Source organism: Egretta garzetta, unplaced genomic scaffold (assembly GCF_000687185.1).
Source record: "Egretta garzetta isolate BGI_Z169 unplaced genomic scaffold, ASM68718v1 scaffold335, whole genome shotgun sequence".
NCBI lineage: Eukaryota > Metazoa > Chordata > Aves > Pelecaniformes > Ardeidae > Egretta > Egretta garzetta.
Window position 1 is genome coordinate 306,378 of NW_009259795.1, and position 27,861 is coordinate 334,238.

At 36.3% G+C, this 27,861-nt stretch overlaps 1 protein-coding gene across 1 annotated transcript in view; it reads right to left on the reverse strand.

Moving 5' to 3' along the window:
- MYCBP2 (MYC binding protein 2) overlaps positions 1 to 27,861 on the reverse strand; it is a 174,864-nt gene that overhangs the window by 141,441 nt on the left and 5,562 nt on the right. Inside the window, exons 2-15 of the mRNA XM_035895202.1 lie at positions 23,861 to 24,076; positions 20,366 to 20,519; positions 18,771 to 18,967; positions 18,308 to 18,550; positions 17,960 to 18,031; positions 14,643 to 14,739; positions 10,136 to 10,209; positions 8,814 to 8,952; positions 7,949 to 8,025; positions 6,186 to 6,390; positions 3,368 to 3,532; positions 2,493 to 2,651; positions 1,524 to 1,728; positions 687 to 832 (exon numbers count right to left, since the gene is read on the reverse strand). Of these exons, the coding sequence (XP_035751095.1) occupies positions 687 to 832; positions 1,524 to 1,728; positions 2,493 to 2,651; positions 3,368 to 3,532; positions 6,186 to 6,390; positions 7,949 to 8,025; positions 8,814 to 8,952; positions 10,136 to 10,209; positions 14,643 to 14,739; positions 17,960 to 18,031; positions 18,308 to 18,550; positions 18,771 to 18,920 (1,732 nt within the window). The 5' untranslated portion in view covers positions 18,921 to 18,967; positions 20,366 to 20,519; positions 23,861 to 24,076. The remainder of the gene's footprint in view (positions 1 to 686; positions 833 to 1,523; positions 1,729 to 2,492; positions 2,652 to 3,367; positions 3,533 to 6,185; positions 6,391 to 7,948; positions 8,026 to 8,813; positions 8,953 to 10,135; positions 10,210 to 14,642; positions 14,740 to 17,959; positions 18,032 to 18,307; positions 18,551 to 18,770; positions 18,968 to 20,365; positions 20,520 to 23,860; positions 24,077 to 27,861) is intronic.

The window sequence follows — 27,861 nt, forward strand, 5'->3', positions numbered from 1 at the left end:
TTTCTGTGGGAGGACTGAGCAGTGGGAGGTGTTTGGGGTTTTTTTGTTTGTTTGTTTTTAAGTAATTTCCACACTCCTGGCAGCTCTTTCTCTCTGAAAATTTCTAAGAGAAAAAAGAAATAAGTTTTCAAGAAACAATATTCCCCATCTTTTATGCAACTGCAAAAAACACCAATTAAAACATTATAGAAAAATTTTCAGTCTATCAAAAAAGGACAAGAACAACTTTGTAGTATCAGCATTAGTATCATAACCGCACAGGTCAAAATGGCACACTTGTCTACAGTAAGGGCAAGTTTAAAATATTTCACTTACCAGAATGATCACACTTTGCTACATTACCAATAAATAAATGTGCCCGATAAGCAACATTTTATCCATTTTAACAGTATTACGCTAAAGCTGCCCTGTGGGTCTAAAAGTTCAGTAATTTGATTGGAAGGAAAGAACTGCATTACTTAAGAGACAAAGTTTTGTCATACAGAAGAATCAAAATACTAACTGAAATATTAACTAAAAAGAACAACCCTATTTCTTAAGTAACCTGTTATTCCAATTCAAGTTTCAAAAGTCAGCAGTGGGACTGAGTTTATTAAAGAATGTAAACAGATGGACCAAGGAAAAAAAACAAAAGGTGCAGTAAGAAAGGAAATGAAAAGCCACCTTGCTAATTTCACATCACTTACCCAGCAGGAGATCTAAAGGTATCATCTCTTTTACAGCATCAAGGATTCCTCTTTGCCTTGCTTCCTGGCCATCCAGTTCTCTAGCACATGCCTTGCAGCAGCCACATACAGCACAGCCCGACTCACCTGAGCCACAGCCACAGATTCTGCAGCAAAGAGAGTTAGCTTTATCACTATCTTTCTGGTTTTTGTGCATTACTGATGCCTTGGTAATTAAACATAGTTTGTTCTATCTGTGGACATGTAATTTTTCCTGAGATAAACAGAAAGTATAGCTAATTTAAATCCTAACTGCTGTTACATGGTGCCAGGGAGCATACACAGACCGTACGTAACTGGACTGACTTCTGAAAAATTAAATTTTCTTCATTTCATTAAGCATACACCACATGAAAACATGAACACGGAAGCAATGAGCACATACAAAGTGGGAGAAACAGTAATGGCAATATCTAAAGCAGTAGCTCTTTATGCAACTCAACCCTGAAGCAACAGATAAAAACAACTGGAACAGCAAGATAAGAAACTTCCATCATAGGACAAAGACAGGTTATCCCAAAGCCAGCAGCTCTGTCAAGGGACTGATTTAGTGAACAGCTTCTAGTAAAGAACTATATGCTAAAGAAATGTAAAAAAATGCACTTAAAACTAAATCACCTGCAACCACCACAAGCTATTTAAAAAAATTTTAACCCACTTCTGATTTTAAAAGCACAGACTCTTTTCAGATGTAATGTTATCTTTGAAGTTTAAGAAAACATCAACTCAGTTTACATTCAACATGTGCTTTAGCCATTCAGTACATTAGAGCAAGTCTATCTCCACACGTTTGCTTACCCTCCAGGCACTCTGTCAGGACGCCCACTACTGACACAGCTAGCTCCATAGCCTGTGCAATCTCCACATACAGTGCACACCATACACTGCTCAAGCTTCCATTTATGCATGCCTGGAGGACACATCATGGACTTCTCGTCTTTTTCATCCAGTTCCTCTTCTAGGTCTTCGTCCATTGCTGTTGCCATGTTCTCAACTCCAAAACCTAATTAAGATATTGAAACAAGAAATGGTTGTTTTCTGAGGCCAACAGTGGCTACTGAGGAAGCTCTGAAGAATGCTTGCAGATCAGATTTTAAAAGGAATGACTAGGCATGCCTGAATCGAATGATCAGCAAACGCAATGACACTTTCGAAAACTCTCTGAACATAGGCTGAGGTATACATCTAGGTTTCACAACTAAAAGGGAAATGAAACATTTATATTCAATATACAAGTAACAGGTCATTTACTTGTCACGTATAAAATATTCCAATCCAGCAACGGTAAATAGGTATGATTTTTCATACCTATATTTAGGAGTAACAGAAATGTTCAGTTGTGTGGAGGAAGATCTAGACTTGCATTCATGCCCTGTTTAGGCAAAAAACAGCCTCAAGACCGAATGCAAACAAGGAAAGGTAGAAATTTTTTTCTTACTAGGACAATGGCACATAGTGAGGCAAGGAGTGATGAGGATTGGTTTTATTAATTTGTTTTAAAGAAAAGCTTTTTTACTGACCAAAAAAAAAAATTGAGTTTTTTTTTTTTTTTAACATAACAGAGTTTATAATAGTCTGTGCAGAACACCAAATACCTGACAGTTGAAGTGAAAGCATCCATACCTGTTTTGTTTTTTTTTTAAGCACGCTGCACGTACTTAAGCTTTAGTATTGGAATTATATTTTATAATAAAATGCTTAGCTATGTTTTCACTTGTTATATTTTCCAGCACACAAAACAAAAGGAAAAAAATCTATGTCCCTCACCTTTTCCTCCCTGGCTCATGGAGCCTGTGTCTCGTCCACACTGCCCTTTATTATTTACACCAAAGGTCCAAACTTCTCCGTTCTTCATTAACACACAGGTGTGAGCTTTGCCCATGGCTACCTGAGTCACAAAATGGCCTTTCAAATCTGTTACTAAACCTGTAAAACATAAAACAGTTGAGTGGGAAATCGCACTTCCTACCCAAGAAGGAAACTTCAGCAATGTAACAAAATTGCAAGTGGATACTGACAATTTTTAAATTTATGGCATGGGAGAAAAACAGCAGATACAAAAGACAAGTGCTAGAATAAGAAGTGAAAGGATAACTGGGCCTAGGCCATTTGTCCTGCAAAGAAAAGAAAGCCAAAACCAAACCCTGCTGCAAATCAAGTCTTCTGAAAAACAATTCTAAAATAGTCATAACGCCACTGGAGCTTATTTCTTTAATATTTTATTTAAAGGGAGATGTACTGGATCACCTGCAAACTCAAAACAGGCTGTCTTGTGAGCAGAGAAACGTATAAGGCCTGGTTTCCTGCAGCCTTTGTTCATAACAAAGTATGTCTCATTTCTGTGACTTTTCCCTGTGTGGCCTTCTAGTGTCAGGTTAATACAACAAATGAATCTTTTTTCTCTTTAGTGGAAGCATTCATTTGGGTATTTGTCACCAGTGCTGCTATACATTTTTTACAGAACTTAAGGAAAATGTCTTCTCTTTCTATCCTTCTGGCGTATTTGGCTGAATCAGCAGAAATTCAGAAATCTATTAGGAGAGTAAGAAACACACAAACATCATTTCCACAGGCTAAAAACTTCCAGACTAATTTCAATTACTCTAGTTGAGAAATCACTTAAAAGACAAATATTAACTTACTTGTACTATCAGAGTAAATGGCATCTTTTCCAAACATGTAGAGTTCTCCATCTTTTGAAATTACAGAACTGCTTCCATTATTGCACGCTGTAGAAATGACAATCTTTCCTTCCATTTTAATAATTTTTTTAGGCTTATACGGTTTTGACTGCCGTCTGCTTTTAGCTTTAAATAGATAAATAAATAAATTGCAAGTCATTCTACCAAAACCCCTTCAAAACCACAATAACAGTTGTTTTATACTTAGGGGGAAATTTTCAGACTGTTACTAAAAAAAAAAAAAATCCATACGTATGATCTCCTGGTCTAATTTTTATTGGATTACACTGGTTTCTCTCAAAAAATTCAAATGGCAAGCAAAGTAATTATTAGATAGGTATCTTTCAGGAATGATTCTTCAAGTTTTTCTTCTATATATGTACTGAACTAACTTTATAAACTTTACAAGGCAGTACATAGTAAAAAAGGTCCATACTGCCATTTGAGAAGAATATATATGACAATACACACACAATAAATAAGTTCACCAAGAAGTGTTATTCAAGTTCTTTTTTTTTTTTTTTTAAAAAGAAAAATATTAAATTCTCTATTTGTTAAAACCGTGTTTAGAAAACCTTTGAGTCACAATGGATTCCCACACGAGGAAAAAGGGAAGAAAGAGTACTAAAAAAAAAACCCTACCCCAAAACCATTGTTTGCACTTTGGCCTCAAACAAGACAGTAACAACATAGGTAAAGACTGGATAAAGCAACTAAACAGCTACCATTACTGTCTGTGAATTTTGCCCAAGACAGAGAACTGCCGTCTACTTTCATTTGCTGACATTTATGAACTTTCTACAAAGAACATTCCCCCTGCTGACAGAAACCCAGTCTCCCTGCCCAGGTTTAAAAGAAATTGGGGGAAAACAATTAAAACTTGTGCATATCCACTCTGAGCCAAATCAGAGAGTGACAAAGAGAACCAGATGGAGTCGGAAGAGAGTTAACTTCTAAAAGGACTCAGAAAGACCTTGATCAGGTCCTTGAGCAGATTTTTCAATAAGAAGACCTGGTAAGCACTAAATCTTCTCTCCTAAATTTTGCTAGTTTAAACAAAAGCAGTGACAGCTATTTACTTCAAAGTGCTAAACTTCTGTTTTATCTGAAATTGTAGATTAATTAAACATACAACAATCAGTTTAATTTTATTTTGGATAGCTTCTCAATAACTGCATAAAGAAATCTTGAAATTTGTGCTTTTAAATTTATTTCCTGAAATCTTTTTGTTTGAGCGTCTTAAATTTACTCTACTTTTACTGGAGAAAATAGTCTGATTTTGTCTCACACAGCTTTCAGTAGATTTGCATTTAAGACAACTCTACAAAGTTACATACCAAGTTTGTCGTCCAAAGACTTTTACATGGGAGTACTACTATTAACTTCCTCTCCCCTGAAAACATTCAAGAATCCACTCCATATGCACTATGAAAACTTAAAGTAAGTTCTTGCCTGTATTTTAGTTATATTACATGGGAAAACCCACACATTCTTGGGGAATACTGTCGGTGTAGTTAATCTTTCACAGGAACAATAAGTTAAATATGCTTTGTTTCTGCACGAGCTATACTATACTTCATGTATGCAGCCCACTGAGTTTTTGTTAACAGCTTTCTTGAAAGGTTAAACTCCTACACAGTTGATTGAGATAAAGCTGGACTGTAACGCTGCTGTTTATCAGATTTTAAATCTATTTTTAAATTGTAACCATCTCCTACTACCTAAAGACTTGAATTTTATACCAACATTTGAGTGTTATTTATCATATTTCTGACTGCACTGAGGCACAAAAATTTCAATCTTATTAAATCTGCATTTAAATTCTATGGCTAGCAGACCAAACTTTTCCACAAACCTGCTTTGTGAAAAATATATTAATTTTAATGGTAACATCAAACAAAACTATTAAACCAGAAGATTATTGAGAGATTAATTTGAATTTGAGTTAGGCTTCAATACTATATGAAAATGCTATCTATGAAATATACATTACATTATCCAATTAAAATGTATACATTGTGAGGCTGACAACTCAAAAATTCCAGCTTCGTTTTAAGATCCTCAGCAGCCAGGTATTTTTCAAAAAACACATTCTTTAATAAAAAAAATGTAATCTAACACAACGTAACAGAACAGCCTCAATTGAGTATTTAATATCACAGCAGATCACAGCTTTAGGGCACCTAAAGCCATCTTTCATTGTCTTATAAAGTGTATTGCAATCTAAACACACAACTTTAGAGATCAAAACTAGGAAGTTTGCCAATTATGTATTGAAGAAGAATCATTTGTTAGTCTGATGATCAAGTTAACCTGTCTTCTCTAATGTCTGAAGAGTTCTGCTTGATCAAGCACAGAAGACTGTGCTTCTACTATTTCTACTATGTATTCCTCCATTATGGAGAGGCAGTAGCTGGCAAAACACCCGTTTCCAAAGTTGTCTAAAACAAGAGTGAATAGGCAATGTTTGGCTCTTCAGTTTTTCAGACAAAGTCCCAGGCAGACAGCATGGCCTCTTGACCAAATTTATGACTGCTTTTTCTCGGGACAACTCTAAAATAGCACTCCCATCACACAATACAAACTGTGGTAAAACTGAGATCAAAAGCTCTGTCTGGGAGAGGTGGTGGCACTGGTTGTCAGGACCTGTGGCTGGTGTGAAATTCAAACCCAACGGCATGCTTACACATTCCTGGAAAATGTTAAAACTCTGGTTTTAAAATTAAATGGTGGTTAACAGGCTGTTATCAACCATTGGTCAAGCAAACATAATACATACTTGATTCGCCATCCTCTCCTTTACTAGCAGAACCTGTGAAGAATATGCTCCCATCCTCAGCGACAAGTAAGGCATGTGAGCCATCGTGCCCAACAGAGAACTGAATAATCTTTGGAGATTTTGTGATTGGGAGTTCAACCCATTTTTCTGCTGAAGGACCACCTTGTTTGATTCCAAGGCTCTGATATTTGCCAGTATAATAAATCTAGGAGAAAACAGTTTATAATTTTCAGTTATGCCACAGCACTTTAAACTTGCATCGTCTGTAAAGTTGCATTGTCTTTAAATCCTGTCACTTCAAACCATACAGACGTTTTCCTGACATTGTTTACACCATTTCAATATCTCTATCCCAAACCCATTAATTTTCACTGCATGGGGGAAAACATTCTGATTAGATTCTGCTTTTTTTGAAATATGGTTTCTACTGTGCCACAGAGTTAGTTTTCATATATAATTGTTTGGCTAGATGAGTTGAACACACAAGAAAGAACTGTTCAGAAGAAACTACTCAGAGGAAACTAAGCATTTAAAACACTTAAAAGAAATGTCTGGTCTGTGTAAAAACAAGATGGTATTTTAAGAATAAATAAAAAATACCAAATTACTACAGATTTTAATATGCTTCAACACATTTTTAAAACTTATTTTCAGTAAATGTACAGAGGCCACCAAGTACATAAACAGTAACATGGAATAAAATATTTCACGTGAACACACACAGAACTACTGATATGGACTAAAAAGTTTCCTCTAGAACCATGCTACTCAACAGCACTACCTACGTGGGCATCTAGACCCATCTTTCATTGTTTTATAATGTGTTTCATATCTAAACACACAACTTTCGAGACAAAAAATGGGAAATTTAGTAATTTTATATTGAAGAGGCATTTGTTAGTCTGAAGATCAAATTAATATGTCTCCTCTAATGTCTTAAGAATTCTGCTTGATCAAATTCTGTTTCATACTATTACATTTTATTAGGAAAAAATAGTTAAGTATTTATGAACATTTTCACCAATCTCACACTTTTGATAGCAGCAGAGCAAGGCCTACCTTCCAATAAAGCAACACAATTCTGAACACAGGAAAACAAAGAACTATGATTATACAAGTAAAATAACATTAGTGCCCCAAACTAAAATACAAACAGTAAACAATGTAAAAAGTCATAGTGACAGAAAGCAAAATTATTTCTAAATTTCAAGGAATATACAAATGCCTCCAAAAAACAGTCTCCGCTGAGCAGGACAAACATATTAAATCATTAAGAACAGGTTTAAAGAAATCAATTGAAAACTTTGCATAGGGGAAGTCAGTAATTCTCTGAAGGATCAGAAAAATCAGGCTGGGTTTTAAATAAATTACTATGCTCAGACTGTTTATGGAAAGTTATGAGGTAAATTTTGCAAATGTGCTAATACATCATTTGTAGAAAAAAAGGTAATTTTGTCCCCCAAATCTAAAACAAAGCCCCACACTGTCTCTAAGTATGATTGACTGTAGAAATTCCTATAAACTCAAGCTGCAGATTTCTCAATGGTTCCAACACTGTTTATGTTTTCAAATAACCCTTTGCCTTTCTCCCTTTAAAGTGGGCTCTGAAAATGTATTTTAATACAGTCATATAAATTCATTCTACCATACAAAAAGGAATTCTACCAGGCAAAAAGGAATTGTGGAAAATAATAAATAAATTTAAAACCTTGTAGAAACACATTGATGCAACTTGCTATTTACTACAGAACCATTTTCAGTACCTTTCCACTAGCAGTTTTCATTAGTGCAAACTCTCTTCCAGCACCCAGGACAGCTGATTCCTCATCAAACCCTGTACCTGCGCGAGTAAGATTGCGTTAACCGGACAGTTTAACCACGCATTTCCACAGACCAGTTCACAGACATAACTCTGCCAGGGAGGTTTTGTCATTAGAAAGCTACAACCAAAACAAAGTTTTGCTGCCACAAGAAGGCTTACTGGGCTAGACCTGGCAGAGTTGTTCAAAGAGGAAGAAAGCACTAGCATAAGAGCAACTGCACTTGATGATAACAAAAGGTCCATGTAGCCAAATATGCTTTTGTTCCGATAGTGCCAAAAGCAGAAACCTAACAGAGCAAAAAAGCCCAAAGGAAAGGCTAAGTGATATTTCTACACAATATCTTTGTAGGCACCAACAATTTTGCATCTCAAATTCTGATGCAAAAGTGGTTTCCGCATATTTAGTATCTTTCTATGCACTTCTTTTCCATTAATCCAGCCAGCAGTCCTTTCAACTTTTGTTAACTTTGGCCCACAGCAAGGAGTTCCATAGCTTAACTACATGTTATACAAGCACTGGTATGAAGTCCAAGCTTCAAACAATTATATATTTATTATACACTAAGAGGAAAATACTGGAAAACCATGGATAGTGCTATAGACAGAAAGGTGGTTCAAAATGAGTGTATGGTTTATATGAGTCAAATAACACTTAAGCAGTTTCAAAACCCATGTACTTCTCCATGTGTTTACAATGGAGCTATACCTTCCTGCACATAATAAAGGCAAACAAAGGGAAGGGCGGTGTTTCAGTTTTAGTATTTGAATTACTAGGCTTGTTATTAACCTTCAAAGAAGAGACTTACTGATAATGTGCAAGTCTTTCTCCAGATCAAACAATGAGATGCCACAGGCATGTAAGCATTTTCTTGCAAGCTTAAGCTGCAGTTCTTGTTGCAGTACTGGCTCAGTACTTGTTGCAAATATTCGCACTACAAAGCCATCCTGCAATAAATAAAAAAAATAAATCTACTTTATACTGTTTAACAAGCGCATTGATTTACTTTTCATGGCCTAAGTGCATCAGTATACTATTTCAGAGTAAATTATCAGAGGATACATCCATGAAGTAACATTTATTATAGAGGAGAAAAGAGGAAAGTACAAAACAGGATGAGCTGAAGATAAGCATCTAATAGACCTTAAACATACACTGAAAACACTATGAACACTATGAAAATAGTAAATCACTATAAAAATAATTAACTCTGAATCTCACTTCTTGAGTGAGATTCTTGCTTCTATGACTATTTACAACTATCTTTTAAGCCCTCAACTCCTCCTGATTCAGAACCCTCCATTCTGCATGCGGTTTAAGAGTGACTGCTTTAAAGAGTAGCTAAAACAGGTTTCTGCTTACAAATGCAGATGAATTATCTTCATCTGACCATGTTGAAAAAAAAAAAAAAGAAGTTGTTCCATTAGCAGGGAAATGGATTAATCCTGGTTTTCTTATAGTTGCATGCCTCTGCAACCCTGCCTCACCCCACCCCTGCCCCATCCCTGTTTTACAGCTTTCTCACTGTCAAAAAACAGTGGCCAGTCCAGAACTAAGATAATAACTGTCTGCTGAACAAAATATAGAACAGCTAGAACTGTTTTCCCCCAGTACAAGCACTTATTTGGGTTTCCACAGCTTAGGCCAACAGGCAATTTTAACACAAAAATCTATTAGAATGTAGTATCTTTCATACTACTTCTATTGAGTCTGGCTGAAATACCTCAACAAGTACCAAAGCAATTACAGGAAACTGAATTAAAAAAAAAATATATATAATTAAGGTCGAAGAAACTTATCCCACAGAGACCCTGTAGAATAACATGCTTAAAAGCCGTTATTCCATGTGCAAGATTTTTTCCTCAGAAAGAGCAACAAAGTTTTTCTTAAAGCTTATCTGAAAAAATAAAAAATATCTGAAATATCCATCACAAATCAAAATTGTGTGGATAATCACCAAAATACTGCTTCTTTATCCACAAATATGGCAGTTTCTCATTATCTCTAGTTACATGGATTTCTTCCTCAGTTGTGTTAGCAAAGAAAAAGCCAAATATTAAGCAAAAAGGAAGCTATAATTATTGTAAAATAAAACAATTCAGTTAAGAGAAAAATAGTTTACCCACTTACATCTCTAGATGCTGCTATTTGATTAATATATTCTCCATCAGTGAAAAGGATATTCTGCCCTTCAGTATGACAATCTGTGAGAGAAAGATGAAGTGCACTGCATCAGTTTATATTAACATACACACATGCTCTGTTCTTTGCTTCTGTCCAATTCATTCTCACTACAGACTATGAGAGTTCTAGTTTGTCTCAAGAGAGATCACACTGTTCTGATAACATCTTACTTTATGCTAGGATCTCCTCTCTCACCAAAAGCATATAATAGTCCTTTGTCCCTTCAAGAGTTATTAAAGCACTTTCAATTCTATGAAATGTAAGGGGTTACTCCAATATTTAACTGCAAAAGCATTTAGTATTCACCTATGAGGGGTATTCTAAACTATTATAACACAATTGAATTCTCATTTAGCCTTTCTCCTTCCCCCAAAATTATTTTTTCCTTTCTTTTTTTAAATAAGGGCCATTATCTTTAAAGAAAAATTTCCTCATTCCAGCACATAAAACCTCAGAAGTAAATGAAAAAGAACCCAATTTTTGATTATTCACCTCATTTTTCTATTGTTCAACCATTAACTGAAAATCCAAGGGTTTTTTGAAAACTATAAAGCACATACTTGAACACATCACACATTTATCAAAAACAAGACAGCTATTTAAAAAAAAAAAAAAAGATAGGGAAGGAATTCTGGCCATATTAGGGGATAAAAGAAGACTACTTTCTCTACAAGTTTAAAAGTATGTCCCTCTACCATTTCTTCTTCCCTTCCTGCTCTGCTGATGGAGCTAACAAACAGTTTGAGACAAGGCTTGTAAGGCGCTTGTTTCATTGGTTACACACAGGAAAGAGACCTCTTCCAAAAATATTACAGGACAGCTACTTTACACTCTAAATATCTGCTTCATAAGCTGAACAAAGATCCAGCATCCATCATTTTATCTAAAAAATTTAATGCTAAATGAAGCACACGTAATATCCCTCCAGCATAACCAGCAAGTGCGCTACTTTTTGCTAGCTAGCTGGAGTGTTTTATTAAAAATAATAGAGCCGAAAAAACCCCACAGTATTCACAAACCCATAAACTTGTTTACTTTTTCCTGCTATACTGCCCAGTCCAATACAGTATCTTACCAGGAATAGAATATATATTAGATGGCCTTCTCTAATTCTCAACTCTTGAAGTAACAGACCTAAAGTAGACAACCTCCCTCTTAGAGCACACACAGGTATGACTCACTAAGAGGGTAAGCAACAAGCAGGATGGAGAATAGCAGACACACTGAAATTCAAAATACTGCATGCTCAAAAATGATCTTGGATTTAATGACCAAAGTCATTTCATGTTACTAATTTTCTAAGCTGCAAGTGGTATTAGCGATAAAACAAGAAAGTTGACAATAACTTGAAGAGAAGTTCCAAAAATAATCTAAATGATATTTCTGAAAGTTATAGGAAGTTGGTAAGTATTAAGATCCCTTGAATGGCTGAAAATTACATGCTCACATAAGCATAACAGTCAAGGAAACAGGATATTCTGCCCACCACTCAATCGATATTACATTGCTTGCCCTATTTCTTCTGTCATTTCAAGAAGAGGCAAATCTCCCAGTAAACATTTTTGGGGGTTATTTATATGTTCAGTAGGTGTGTTCATAGAGGAAATCTGGAACAGGGATGCTTTTTTTTAAATATATATGTATGTTCTTCAGAAGACTTCCTAAAAATTAGCACTCGATTAGATAACATCCAGGCCCAACATTAAATATCAAATTAATGGGGAAAGTAGAAAATGGAAGGCAAATGGAGTATCTGCAGAAAGTAGGATAGTATAGGGTCTCAGCTAGCAAAGAGCTCTTATGATCCAATGGTAGTCTTACTCAATCTGACTGGAAATTACTCTGGGGACAAAGATATCCAAGATTTCTGTCTGGAGATTACTATAGCATTAGAGGCTTCAAGAGAAATGACTGTCAAGCATCACCTTCCACATTTATATAGCGCACCCCGCGCCTGCTAATAAGGTATTCTTGAGCTCGTCTAGGCTACCCTCAGTTAGCAGTACTTTTTCAGACTAAGTGAATAGTCCTGAACTCCAAGACACCCACGCGTAATTTCAAAGAACAATGAAACCATATACCACGTAACTTCAACTTCTTCAGCTGAATGTAGCAACCTTTCTCTAAGGCGTGTAGTAAGCCTTACTGTTAAAGAAATGGTCAAGATGCAAACCTCCTCTGTAAATTCAGGTCCAATCACCTAGAAAATCTCAGAGAACTCAGAGATTCTTTTATTATATTTGGACTGGGACGACAGATCCCCAGCTCAAGGGAGTGTATGAAGCTTCGCAAAGGCATCAGACAAGAATGTTGACACACAGTCTGGTAGTTCCAGATACATTGTCAGATTTGCTAGATCATCTATCAGAGCAGAAAGACTGCCCTTTAAAATAAAAGTTTTTGGTTTCAAGAAGCTGGTGGATCCTACTATCTGAGAAAGAAGATAATGTTCCATAGTTCACTGAGTTTTCTAAGGTCACGTGACTTCTAGCTAGGATCAACTTCTAATCACAGCTCCTAATGAACTCCTAATCTCTACACAACCCTGTATGAATAAATATTAATACCTTATTTAAATGCATTATCACCAACCCAGGCATTTGAAAGAGATTAACCCCAGCTACAGCCATGTCTGAATACCATACCAACTAGGAGGAAATAGTTGGAGTCATCAGTATTCAGCTGCTAGCAAGGTTACTAGTTCTATCCGGTGTGGTTTTTCAGAACTACAACATGCTGCAAGTCATTATTAAGATTACAGCGGGGCAGCCACTACTATTTAGAGTTATGTACCTACTCAGGTTTCCTCAGGATAGGTCACATACCCTCCCCCCCAACTTAACTTCTTTCCTTCTAATGGGAAATGGAAATAATCAGAACGGGACCCCTTTGATTTTGTCCTAGCCAAAAGAACATGGCCATATCTGCTCACAATATAACACTGAGATAAATGTGCAGACATGCAGAAAGTAAATGAGCAAAGTTCAAGGGCTGAAATACAAAGGGTAGTAGTTACTAAGAACATCTAACATGCACTTTGGCACCATCACAAACCACATGAAATACAATTGTGTGAAACAGTTTCAGGGATTTCTGAATGGGTATTCCCACAATTATAAGATTTGCTTTTGCACTGAAAGATTAATACAGTTTTGTTTAGAAGGTATACTCTTGTTTAATTTGTGCCTTTTTATAGTATAAACACAAGGCTGTCTTGCAGAATGACACCTGTCACTGAGATTTGCCAAGGAAAGCTAACGGCTCAGAAGTGTAGACTTTGAAGTGCTCAAGTGTTTGTCAAGACTTGCATGAAGAGCACTGATTTGTTTACCAATGGTAACTTAACTAAGGACCTCAAGGGACCCTATTGGTTGAAGAAGCTGCCTTGAGGTGAAGAAAGTGGAAAAACAATCCCACAAAGGCAATTTGTCAGGTTCTTGAATGAGCTCTCACTCAAATTTCTCATGCAGCCCAAAAAAGACCAAGCAGCGAAAACAAGATCCACATTTTAAGGACTGGCAGAAAGTTGCATAGACTAGATTCTATATTCATAGTTTCTTTCAAAAATTACTGTTTGTGTTTGAAATACAGAAAGCCTAGAGATTTTTTCTGAGATTTCAGTCTGTGCCTTCTTATTATGTCAGAATGCAATACAAAAATCTTTCTTCTGATCTATAGAATAAGCCTGTCATTGTTCAATCGAAAGATACTCTTGTGCTCTTCTGCTGTTTATGCGAGTGGCTAAGAACAGATGTGTTTCACCAGAAGGCCATTAAAGCATATTCCAGGAACATCCTCACTTTCTAAACAGAGACCCAAGTTATGAGCCTCCTCTACAAAAGCAAAACCAAACCAAAAAAAAAAAAAAACCACTAAAAAAAAATTCCCAAAACAAATAAACAAAAACCGCTCCTCTACAAAAGCAAAACCAAACAAAAAAAAAAACAAAAACAAAACACTAAAAAAAAAAATTCCCAAAACAAATAAACAAAAACCCACCACCAATTTAAACATCAGAAGCATGGTCCATCAGTGTTCATTAGACTCCTTTGGTTTTGGATATATTTCTACCTATATAAAAAATCAAATTGTTCTGGTCATAGTTTGTAACTACCTAGATGTAAGAGATATTGGAAACAAAGTCATATCTGAGCCAAATGCTCAAAGTTCAAATGAGGAAAAAATAAAAATTCTTTAAGAAGGAAGTTCTTGGAGTCTTTAAATTAAGATGACAACATATTCTAAAATGTTGCAATATTCTTCCAGCAGTTGGAGTAAGATGCAAGACCTCTGAATGAAATACTGCAGCTGTCTAATGCAGCAAACCGAAGTTATAAAAAAGCAGTCTCTTTGTGATCTCAAAACCTATGTCGATTTCTCTTCTGCTTACCTCAAAATACATAGCATGTAAACAGTAAATTATAACCATCTTCTCGTAACTGGAGGTTCATACCTGGCAAAGCAACTGTACCGTCTTGTTCCAAAGTTTCAGGGTTTATTCTTACAGCTGTCATACTGTGATTATTCGCATCTCTATATAATAAATAACCCTGGTAAGACGAAGAATATATATATTGGTATGAAAATATTCTTAAATACATCAAAGGCTATTGTCAAAAGTGAAAAAAATGCAATCATTATTATAGGTATTGTTTAAAAATTTTTGAAATCTTTTATACCAAATTTGCTTCATTTTGATAATCAACTTTTTCCACTAATCAAATTCTGCAATAAGTTAAATCAGAGATTTTACCCCCTTCCTCCACAATTTCTACATGCTGTAGATCAGCATGCTGAAGCTCATATACAGCTTTTGAAGCCACACATAGTAATTCTGTTCTTCATATGTGTATACAATTACAGTTAAAAGCCACAGCCACAATAAATACCAATGTTACTGTCCCCACTTTCCAAACTAACAAAAGATTCACAGGAATTCCAGGAAGGAGATATATATATCATCCGATATAAAGGAGTGATCATTAATGAATCTTAATATGTGCATTAAAAACTAAAGAATTTTTCAGAAGCATTCATGAACTACTTTGACTCCCACACTAACAAGATTCCACATATTTATTCTTTCTGAGCTCTTCATCAAATAAATACTCATGAAGTATATGGTGATTTTGGTGACAGCAGCCATAACACAAGGTTACATACAGTGAGTTCTTATACTGCTCACCTCCCAACTCCTAACCAGACCTAGGGAAGGGAGACATTCAGGACTAACAATTTCCTCTTTCTGTTTCTCCACACGCAGAATACCTTCAAATCCCCCAAATTACCTATTCTGGTCAGCAGCCCACATCAAGAAGTCTTCTTTGGTATACCAAACTATTATCTTCTCTCTGTTCATACGTATATATTTTTTTAAAGTTTTATTCAGTCACCAGTTTAGAAGGTTTCTCAGTAAAAAGACCTGCCTACCTGAAACTCACATTTGAGGTTTATTGTTTATCCCTGTAACTTTGAGTGCACTTTTAAACAAACACAGTCAAATAAGTTTTGCTTTAGCTTAAACTAGATAAGCCCCCACATTTACATAACGTGCACAGATCCATAAGAGAGGCAATACAGTAACTTTGCCTTCGTATCTCTTTCAATCCTGCAATGCCTGTGAACCCTTCAAAGATTTTGAGGGAGCAAGGTAGAAACACAGTTGTGGAAATTACACTTAGAAAGCACTTCTGCTATAGAAGCAGCTACAGGAAAGGAAAAAGATTACTCATGTGCACTTAGAAACATACTGATTCAAGGTGACTGAAGCCAAGCAAAGTAGTATTCACCTACAGAATGGTTGCAGAGGCCAACATAACGACTAAGTAATGATTTTGACAACAGCAGCATCATAGCAGGAGATATGACAATGGCTTGCACTTTTTTGAAGCATGACCGGTCTCAGGTGGGGATTCTACAGATCCAAGAACTGATGCAGTTCACAGGGAGGTCACTAAGGTTTAACCTCAGAATATCTTCATTTGTCAAAGTGTCAGAGACCCTGATTAAAATCATCTAACAACAACAGAAAAATCCAAGAAATCCTTTTCTTTCCATCTAAACTACTTCAATTTTCCTGGATAAATCTCTGTGGAATGAGGAAAAAAAACCCACACAAACTAGGAAAAATAAGAGCATTAAAGTATATAAAAAACCTTCAGTCTAAAATAACTTATATGATGAAGTAAGAAAAATCACTTGAATTTGAGCTGACTTAACGAAGCACCTGAAGGGAAATGCGACTGAGAGCATATCTCACCTCTTTTACAGACACACACCTAGCAGTAAGTGCAACTTATATATCTTTCTATAAACATAACCCAGAGTGACATTTTTCCAAGAAGAGGTGCCTTTGGGTACAGTCACTGTCTAAGTGCATACACCTGTACAAGCACTCAAAGAAGAACATCAAATACACTTATAGCTATGTACAGAATGTCCAAATGTCTAATACTATATAGTGAAACTATACGGATCCTATTCCTTTCCAAACTGATAAAGCAGGCTCCTGAATGAATGCATCTGCACTCTGTTATATTGTACCAGTATACCCTTTGGTGATCTATCTGTTTTAATACTAAACAAAACCAGATTTCATTCATATATATACATACACACACATATATATAACAACTGTAATAATGGAATATATATTTGTAATAGTTGTCGTTTAATCCCAGCCAGCAACTAAGCGCCACACAACCACTTTGCTTGGGAAGACAAAATACCACAACTTCTAACGTCCTGTCCCCCCCTTCCTCCTTCTTCCCCCAGCTTTATATGCTGAGCATGACATCATATGGTCTGGAACACCCCTTTGGTCAGCTGGGGTCAGCTGTCCCAGCTGTCTCCCCTCCCAACTTCTTGTGCACCCCCAGCCTCCTCACTGGTGGGGTGGGGTGAGAAGCAGAAAAGGCCTTGACTCTCTGTAAGCACTGCTCAGCAAAAACTGAAACATCCCCATATTAACATTATTCTCATCCTAAATCCAAAACACAGCACTATACCAGCTAATAGGAAGAAAATTAACTCTATCCCAGCTGAAACCAGGATACTAATGAACAATTTCACTTCAAAAGCAAGGAGTATGCTTTATTTCACACGGGGACAGTGAGGCCATTCAGTTAATACTAAATATACAATAAAAATTGCTTAGTAGTTAAAAAAATGAAGCAAATTCATTGTTCTCTGAAATTTAATTTTTGGAGTTTTTTGGGGGGGTTGGGTTTTTTGGGTTGTGGGGGTTTTTTGGAGAGAGAGCGCACTCATTGGTAATAACAGGATTCTAAAAAAACCAACAACAAACCCCATATAAGAAAAGGTAGTTGATATTTCAGAAACTGACTAACTCTAGAAAAACCAAAACAACCAAATATAGTTAACCCTGCAGTGGTAACATCAATTATCCCTGCTTACAGTTTACACACCCTCAATCCTCCCCCAGCTAAAACAGTCCACTGACTTCATAATTTAAGCACACAACAATTGACTGTAGAATTCATAAATTTACGTGTTAAGCCATCATGTTTTCAGAAAATCATTACAGTGACAAAGCAATGACACTTCATTACTCCTTTCTGTATGACAGTACCATCAGATGTCCCTTATATTCCTCAATTTAAAAGCCAGTACCAAAAAACTGATTCTTATAACTAAAGTCAAAGTAACAACACAATATCCGTGTAAACTTACCCTAAGCCAAGGTCTACTTAAATTACTTGTGAGGGATGGGGGGCTGAGGTACACGTTTTGTTTTAAATTTTCACCTACCTGAGCATAGCCTAACCAAGACTTTTTTTCCTTTCTGCTTTTGATGCGGGATGTAGAATTGTATATATGGCCCTGAAAAGCAAAAAATTCCAATCTTTTAACAGATAGAGTGACAATTTTACATATAATCATTTACCATTTAAATAACAATGTCTTCAACCATATTGAGAAGTGAAAATCATAAGAGAATGCTATAAAATTCTCACAGAAATCGTCAGAAAAATGTAGACAAACTATAGAAGAATTGATAATTAGTAAGTTACAAATGATGCTCAATGGAAACAGGACATCATAAAAGTTAAGTTAAATTATTAACCAGCTTCATCAGACAAGAAGAAATCACATTACCCTGACTGTCCCGCTATATCCAGAGCCGATTTTGTAAAGTCCATCTTTACATAAGAGATAGAGAAAAAAACCATCGCTCTGAAGTAGGCACTGGTCGTCTTCATCTACAGATATTTCTTTCAATGGCCACTTGTGCATCAAGGCTGCCTTCTTTATTCCATTACTGAACCAGTCCTGGATTTGGATTTTGCCCACCAGAACTGCCTGTACACTCCGCTGAAGAGAATTTAAAATGGTTGGCACCTAAACAGCAAAAGAAATAGTGAGTGAGTGAAAAACAAGACTATTTTTAAATGTTGTATTTTCTGTTCTATCTCCAGCTCGAGACAAAAAAATACCCACTTTTATCTCAAAAATAGCGAGAGAAATAAAGTTAACTGAATTTACACAACAGATCCTCTCAGAATTCAGGTACACGTCATTTACACAAATTCCCAGATACAAAGAAGTTTTAGTGCAAGACCTGAATAGTCTGACAAGCATGGCTGCCATTATTGGTGAGGATAGCAGAGATTGCTTGCAACGTTCGTCCCGTCTCTCCCCATGCAGCTACCAAACTGAAGAGGCAAGCGCAGGAAAGTGCTGTCAAGGACTGTCCTGTACTGTCATTCATTCCCGTGCTACGGACAGTTATCTCCAGAAGAAGCTGGAACAGGGATTCTGCAGGTAAAACACAGCAATTACATAGACCAGTCACAAAATCATACCAACTAATTTGCCAGTCAATGGGAAATTAAACTTACAAAATACATGATACATCTTTCCTCAGCCGTTAAGTTTAGCCCGATTTCCAGACAGAAAAGAAAGCATTCCACTTAAATAGGCCTACATCATCCCAAACTTTTCATTCTTTTCCAGCCAGAAAACATTGAGTCTTGATAATCACAATGGCCAGAGAACAAGAAAAACTAAGTCCTTCTGCTACAGTGGAACACACTAATAAGAAATGGGCCAGAAGGAGTTACTTTACCTGCCTATTCAGTCTACCTCATCACTGAGATGATGTGTAGGTCTTGACCAACCTTGTCTAATCTTTATGACCATTACCCATGTTGAAGCACATCCCATTTCTCAGAAACGAGCATTTCAAATCAAAGCTTGAAAATTATTTTGATCGTATGCCTCTTTTCAAGCACTGTTTAGCAGCTGAACATCTGTAACAATCAAGGTGTGAACAGAAATCCACCTCAATTTTTTTGATAGTACAGACAAATAATCACTAATGCAGCAATCAAAACAAAGCCTTCTCTGTAGCTCCTTAATACTCTGTGCATCAATACAAAATGAAAGCTTCCCGTAGAAAATTACGATCATCTTTGGATCTTTGGGAATAGAATACTGTTGAGCCATAACATCGGAAAACATACACAGAATATCTTAAGATATATTTTAGGTTTTTTGTTTTTAAACAACAGGTGCTACAGCCTAGCCTTCCTTGCAGTTCTACAAACCAGTAAAAACTATGAATTAACAAAAAATAATTGGATTTTAATTTAAAGGACATAATCATATATTCAAAGCCATCGGGAATTAAACTTTTATTTTCAATGAAATTAAAAGAAAAATGAATTTTCAGGGAAACTTTTGGATGGCCAGAGGAAATGAAAGCAAGAATTCTGACACTTCATTTAGCAGCTTTATATAAATTACAACATTAAATACCTAAACTATAGATTACAACAGCAGATCTCAAGAGACATTCACTGTAGAACTATCTTCCTTCCAATAAGACAAAATATTTTATAGCTTCAGTGAGACAAACGAATAACAATTTGTAAGGCTGTAAGATTTCAGTGAAATTCAGCATTACACAGCAACAAAATATGACTTTATACACACACACACACACGCCTTTACACACCAACATTCCTGTTATAAAGATTAATGCTGAGAAAGTACTGGTTACATACACCATAAGGTGTTCACACTCCAGAATAAAGTCAGTCTGTTGAGAACAAGTACATTACTATCTCACAAATACTTGCTAGGAACCATTTTCTTCTGTTCAATACAATAACAGAGATGTATTAATACAAATATAGTAACAGATGAGGTTACCTAGGACTTCAGGGGGCTCTGACTGCAGGCCTTCTGGTTGCTGGCCCTGGAGAACATTGAGTAGGGCTTGTAGGCTCCTGAGACACAAGGATGGATGAGAAAATCTCGTCTCCTTTATCAGTTCAAAGACTTCACATAATCCAACTTCAATGATCTAAAGAAATATAGGTATTTCAGAATATCTGTTAAAATAATATTTCCGGGTCTTCATACATAAAGGTATATCCCGATGTTCACAGAACAAGACAGTTATTTGAATAACAAAAATGTAATACAGAATACAATGGTAATTCAAAAGAGAATAAAAATCAAGAACCCACCTACACAACCATACTAGCAATATCACACAGAAGTAATGTCATTATATGAAAGAGCATAACCAAGCAGAGTAATAGTTCCCTGAAAAAATAAGGAAGCTTAAAATTTTTTGGACAATGTAAGACGAACTGTGCCTCTGAGCCCTTCTAACTTCTATTGAGTTCACTCTTCATTTGACAGACTGCTTTTTCCTTTTTCCTTGCTCATTAATGTGAGTCAGCAAGCTAGTATTGTCTTGAAACCTGACTTCCCAACTTGAGTAATGATACATTTGACAGCTGATACTGGCAGCACCAGTACTTTCCCCTCCAAAGCTTCTGAGATTGCTCTTGTGACAATACAAAAAAAAAATAAGAGATTAATTACTTGTCACTAAAACTCCATATGTACTCATCACAGACATGCATTATGCCTAACTAACACAACTCCTGTAAAAGAGCTGTTACAACCACTCCTAATTTTCCCTTCTAGCATTCCTGACTGCTTCTCTCCACTGACTGTTCCCTGTCACCTCCTTCTCAAACTTGGTATGTAATAAAGATGAGGACAAAAGAAAACCGTATCTTCAAAGCTATGTGTTTTTGTCAGGAGCAGAGTCCCAGTGTTTAGAGTGTTTAATATAGATTCACCCCTGAGTAAAATCTAAGGAAAAAGACTGAAATGTGAAAATAGATAAAATTGTTAACGGAACTGCTACTCATGCTTAAAACGGATCCATTCTGTCAGTCAGCTATAAGTTTCTTTTGATTCCTATCTTTCAGAAGTTATTTTACCACCTGCTTGATTTTTGATGGAAGAACAGAAACACAATCAAATCAAGTCTTCAAAGTGCAACAGCAATTTTCCTGCAAATTGTACCTTATATTTCATATCTTCAATGGAGTGGGAGAAAACGCGTGGAATCTATAAGGAAAAAAACCCTATCAAGAAAATAACAGCACAGATGGTTTTCCCAGGATCCAAAAATCAGCATCATCTTGCAGGGTAAAGAATAAAATGCACTGTGGTACATTTTTAGAAATACCCTTTCTTTTCAGTGATAGTATCTCTGAGAGAAACAGAGAAGTTTATTCTGTTCTTCCCAATCTTCAGACAGGAGACCTCATCTAGCAGCTGACAGAGGCAGCTGGAGAAAACAGAGAACCTAACATAGTGGAGAAAATGATTTGGTGAACTTCCACTACAGTTGGAATCAACAGTGAATAGTTCCTCTGGGATTTTGCCTGATCTGCAAGGTTCTGCGTTGCTTTTTTTTTTAGTATCTGAGATCAACAGACTGGGTAGGCTTCTTAAAACAGGTGTCTTCACCTTAATAGATATATGTGGGTATCTCTCGCAACTCCTCCAAACTGTGCACTGAAGGACAGAATAAGCAAACAGTTCTTTTCAAGACATCTTAAGCTTGTTCTCGCTTCTCTCTGAAGGGTCTCTGAGCTAAAACGAGCACTCCTGCAGGCTCAGTTTCTGTGTCACAGCCTGCCAGCTCTTACCTTAGAGGGACCTAAGCAATCCAATACTAGCTACGTAGTTATTAAAAATACTGAGGTTGTACCAAGCATCTAAGCCATTGTTGAATCAGTAAAAGCTCTTGAACTCTCTGATATTTTGTAGAGCCTTTGCTAAAAATGAGTAGTTTGAAAGCATACTGATTTTCACCAATTTTATATTCACTGTATTAAATATAACAAAATAGCTCACTGATTCTCTGTTTTGAGAAAGGAGAAGTGAAGCTTCCTACCTAGGGTTTCCACACCGTTTTTTCTAAGCCATCATCTTTTTTAAACCGCACCACTTTTCCAAGTCTCTTTGTGATAAACTCTCCACCACCATTAACACCACCAGTGTTTTGGTTTCCACATGCTGGTGTGCTGTCCATATCACTGGTAAATCTCATCCTTCTCTGAACCACTTTTAATTTCAAAATCTCTTTAGAACTCCATTCTGTTCTTTATAAATGCTAATATCTACATTGCCTTTTACTTGAAATTTCCAATTAAACGTCTGCAAGCACTTGCAGATTCACTTAATTTAATCCATAAGGAGTCAGATGCAGTTCATAAACAATGCTAACTTCTTTTCTACTGACTGCACATTATTTTGCAACCATCAACCGTGAAATTTCAGTTATCAAGTTGAAGTCACCTGACTTGGTTATGTTCCTCTGCAATTCTCTGCCACTATTTCCAGAGTGCCAACTTTGCCCTTCAGGTAATATTACCTAAATACAATCACCTGTAAAATCCTAATTTTCTAAGCAACTAGAAGATTTTACACCATCACTGCTGCAACAACCTTTTTAATTCAGTATTTGTATTGTTTTTAGAGCAAATACAAAAAGGAAAGTTACTCTGAATATGCTTTTTAGGCTCATAATAACAAAAGGAAGCAGGATCATAGCATTAATAAGCTAGCAACGAACAAAACTGAATGCACAGAAGTTACATAGTACAAAACAAGTGAATCAGCCAGTTTAAAAAAAAAATCAAGAAAAAAAACCCAATAACTCCTATATATATTACTTCTGACTTTCCACCATTAATCTTACTATAGGCATAGAAGTAGCAAATAGTAAAAAAAACCTACCCTAGCTGTTGGTCTATAGTGTCCAAAACCTCAATGTGCATTACTAACTACTGTTATCAGTGCCAAAAAGCACTAAAGCCAAAAAGGGGGAAAGATTAAAAAAAAAAAAATAAGGTAGTGAGAATAATTGACAGTTACTGCAATTACGTGTGTACCTAGCCAAATTGTCTTAGAAAACACTCCACCAACTGAATTCCAATAGCAGAAAGATTTATTATTTTTGGGGGGTTAAAGCAAGAGAAAGCACCCTTTATCAATACCAGCTAGTAGCCTCTGGCAGATGTAAGAGCTGCCTTATTTGCATTTTGTGTAGCCTTTTGAGGCTGTAAGTTATTTTCAAGTACCAGTACTTATAAAGGAGTGCATGCTGAATGTTTGCCTAACGTTTAATTGTCTTTAAAATTAATTATTGGGCAGGTACATAGAACTTCCTGATTCATGAAATGAGACGATTCTAGACTAGATGGACCACAAATAAAACCACAGCTTTTTTCTGAGCAGCTGTTTTATAATGCTGTTCTTTATTCCCCCAAAAGAACATACCAGCTTTAGATCACATACAAAGCACATCTCAAACAGTATACAGTGACTTGCCTTTGGAAGTTTAATAGGTGGCTCTTTGGATTCCTCCTCTTCATCACTGTCCGAATCCCCACTCTGTACACTGTTCTTTGAAGCCAAAGATACAGATGCTTCCTTTTTTTGCCACTCCAACACACAATGGCGGACATTGCAGTAAACATTAAAAGCTGAAGGGTTGCTATGTAATCTGATGTCTGGTATGGTTATTGTACTCTCTAGATTTTCAGTCTGAAAAACAAGATTAGTTTTAAATTCATTAGAAGTGTCAAGCTTTTCTAAATACAACTCATCTCAACAGTCTCAATAATTTTGGTCAAGCAAATGATCCTCTAACTGGACACTGAACTCTCCTGTTGAAGTACCAATTATATTTCAGGCAGGGAAAAAAGGAGGAAGAAATGTCAACATATTACATCTGGCTTTAGTCTCTACCGCTCATAACTTGATAAGGATATTAGAATGGAAAATGAAAGCAGTTCAGGCTACAGAATGGTCCCAACCTGTGCCACAGCAAAAAGACTAGCAGAATTAAGCACTTATCTTGTAGCAGGGGTGATTTTTATTATTATGGAATTTTAAAATGCATTATTTTTTATTCTACATGTTAACTTTAATATACTGGTAAATAATAAAAGTTAAAGCTGTTTGCTAAATGTATATTAGAAATTAAAAATACCATTAGTTATTTTGTCATTAAATGTAAACAGATGGCAAGAACTCCCATGGCAGGATGCAGTGGATAATAATTTTGCATAACTAGACAAGAAATAAAAACCTAATGGACAAACTATCGAATACAAAAATCAATCAAGGTCTATGAAGTAACAGGATGCCATCTTGTTTCCAAGCCCTGAGTCACAAAGAGTTGGGAAACTTCAGAGAAACTACCAGGACCCATTGCTCTACCCTACCACTACCCTGCCCCACCACTGCCTTGGTAGCTACTACTGGTATATTACTGTCAGCCACTGCCGGGACACAGTTGAGCCTTCACTGGGCTGTTATTAGACTTGGAAAAATGTTAAGAAAGAACATTTTTTGAAAAACATCTTTTGAATTCTGCCCCGTACTCTCCCTTTCTGTAACAGTAAGATGGGACAAGAGGAATGGTAGACTTAAAATAACAAACAAACAAGACCCCACAACCAAAACAAAAATCCCCAGGCAGGGTTATACTTTGTCTTAGGCTGTGCACTACCAAAGACTAGACTGGTCTGAGCACAGGCTATGAAAAACTGGACTTCAGGCTTATGGGAGGAAGCAATTCCCCGTAACATCTCAGTGCAGAGGGCACAGTGACAACGCAAGGGGAGAAGGCCTAGGTTAAGAGTGCAGGGCAAATTAGCTTGAACATGCAAGGCAAAATTTGGAGGAGCATTAGGCTAGACTGAGTCAGGGTCACGACTAACTTCACAAGGTCATACTGGTTTGTTTCTTGTATACTTGGGGGGCAGTGAGGATGGAGGCTTTTTGTCATTTTCTTTCTTTTTATTTAAGGGGAAGCTGGAAAAAGCTCCCTACATACATGCTAAAAGTTTGGGGGTTTGTTTTCTTTTTTTTTTTTTTCCTTTTTTTTTTTAGCACAACAGAACATCTGCCATTAGGGATTAGAAGACAACATAAGTTTAGTCCCTGTTCAACATAAATATCTTAGAAATACAGCTCCTGTTAAAAACCCACAATATTAATCAGTGCAAGAACTCAAGATACAACCTCCTACTTTATTCCCGTATCAAATTGCATCAAAATAGATTTGGACTGATACCAATGATAATGAGCTACTACATACTTTAAAGTTTGGCACCAGAAAACTAAATGGTTATAACATATGACTCTTCTGTATGTCAAATATCCATACACATACCACAGGAGTTTTTGCAGCTGCTGTTAAGGCAAACAAACAGTATCAGCTTTCAGCTTTAAAGCTAACTCAGCTGAACTGCACAGGTTAAAAGAATTATTTAGGAAGTTTACTCTGCATTTCCTAGTTTATCGATAGTTACAAGAAGAGAAAAATAGCTGGATCATCTGAAATATCTCAATCTGAAGATCACTCATCTATTTAGTATAATGCAATTATAACTGCTGTGAAGTTTCCATTCCAGTTCCTCCTTGCCAGTTCAGCTTCGTCTTTGTTCCAGAGCAGCCCAAGTTCCGTAGCTCATGTAGCCTCTTTTTAAATAGGTTGGCCAAATTATTTAACCAGTACAGATAATTTCAGACATTACAGTTCTAGATAAAATATCAATGTATGTTTTCTTGCCTATTAACAATAAGCTGACTAATTTCAAAAATAAACTCTTTCCTTATTCTCAATACTTCACAACTATTAAAAAGTCCCTTACCTGATGCTTTAGCTTTTTAAACAGTGAGCACTTTAACCATTCTTTTTGCCTTCAGTCTCTCACAAGAGTGCACAAACTATAGTTCTAGACAATAATCTCCTACCAAGACTTCAGTACATCACATTCTCCAGAAAAGACTGTTCTATCTGAACAGTGCAGCACTAGACTATATGACTCAGAACTAGAGTTTAATTCCTAGCTGTGATGTTAACCCACTGTTTACATTTCTTAGTTCATACCTCCACTCTCCCTTCACAATACCTTATCTCTAAGAATTGTAGATTCTTTGAAACTAGAAGTATCTTATACTCCATTTTGTTAAACATATGACAAATATAGTAGCAATCCTAACAATGTCCCTTAAGAATGATTTTGAAATTCACTATCTGGCTTTGTCAGTTTAAAAATGCTGACCTTATGACTATAGTAAATAAAGCCCTTTTAGAAGAGTAAGTTGTTGGGTTGTAAGAACAGGTTAAAACTTGAGGATAATTATGACTTTCACTGTTTACTGTCTTTCATTTGAGAGGAAAAAACCTCAATGGAATTAACATTAAATGAACAAGCATACAAATGCTTAGGATGTCTCAAGGCAAAAGAAGGGTACTGAATGACAAGACACGTTGCTTCTCGTTAGAGAATAGGAAGGAAACTTCCGATCATCATGCTGTTCTCTCTCTCCCCATCCCTCCCACCCACAAACTTCACCATAAGGTAAAAACCAATGACTATTTGTGATCGGTTTGCTCAAGTCTCTGAGGGGCTTTAATATTAATAGTTTCAAGGTCTTAAAAAAAAAAAAAAAAAACTGTTCAAAAGCAGAGGTGTATGAGCAGGTCGTATAAACACCACTTTCTCAGATTTCTTTCACAAAATGCAGAGATGGAGCTGATAAAAAAAAAGAATCAGGAAAACTTTCTGCCCCTCTAATGCAAATGCTCATTCAGCGAGCAGCTTTTTTTTTTCCTTCCCTTTTTTTCAACAAAGGTATGGAAAGTATTCAAAACAGACATCAATAGTTTTTTTCCGTATTAGGCAAGTTTCTTCCTTTCCAGATTACAACAGATTCCTAACTTCACTGAGGTCAGATGCACTGATCAAGTTCGGAAATGGGGACTTAAGTTCATCCCAACATCAGATGGAAGTTTCCTTTTCTGCAACTAATGAGAGCCATGGCATTGGGTTGCTCTTCTACACAGCCATACAAACCTCCCAAAAGTATGAGAATTGTGTTACCACCTGTACAGTCTTGCTACTGGCTCATAGATTCTGAGGTAGAACAGATTATTATGACAAACTAATCACTAACTGTGCCTACAGAACCCCACTTAGTAATTCATATATCAAACTAATAAGGTCTATTTTAAGTTACAATAATTCTTGGTGATGGTGCATTTCACGTTGACACAAAATACTTCTATGCTGCCAAGGAAAACGGTGGAACTTTAAGCCAAAATGTTAATCACAGAATCATAGAATGTTTTGGGTTGGAAGGGACCCCTAGAGGTCATCTAGTCCAACCCCCCCTGCAGTGAGCAGGGACACCGCTAACTAGATCAGGTTGCTCAGAGCCCCGTCCAGCCTGGCCTTGAATGCTTCCAGGGATGGGGCCTCCACCACCTCTCTGGGCAACCTGTTCCAGTGTTTTACCACCCTCATTGTAAAGAA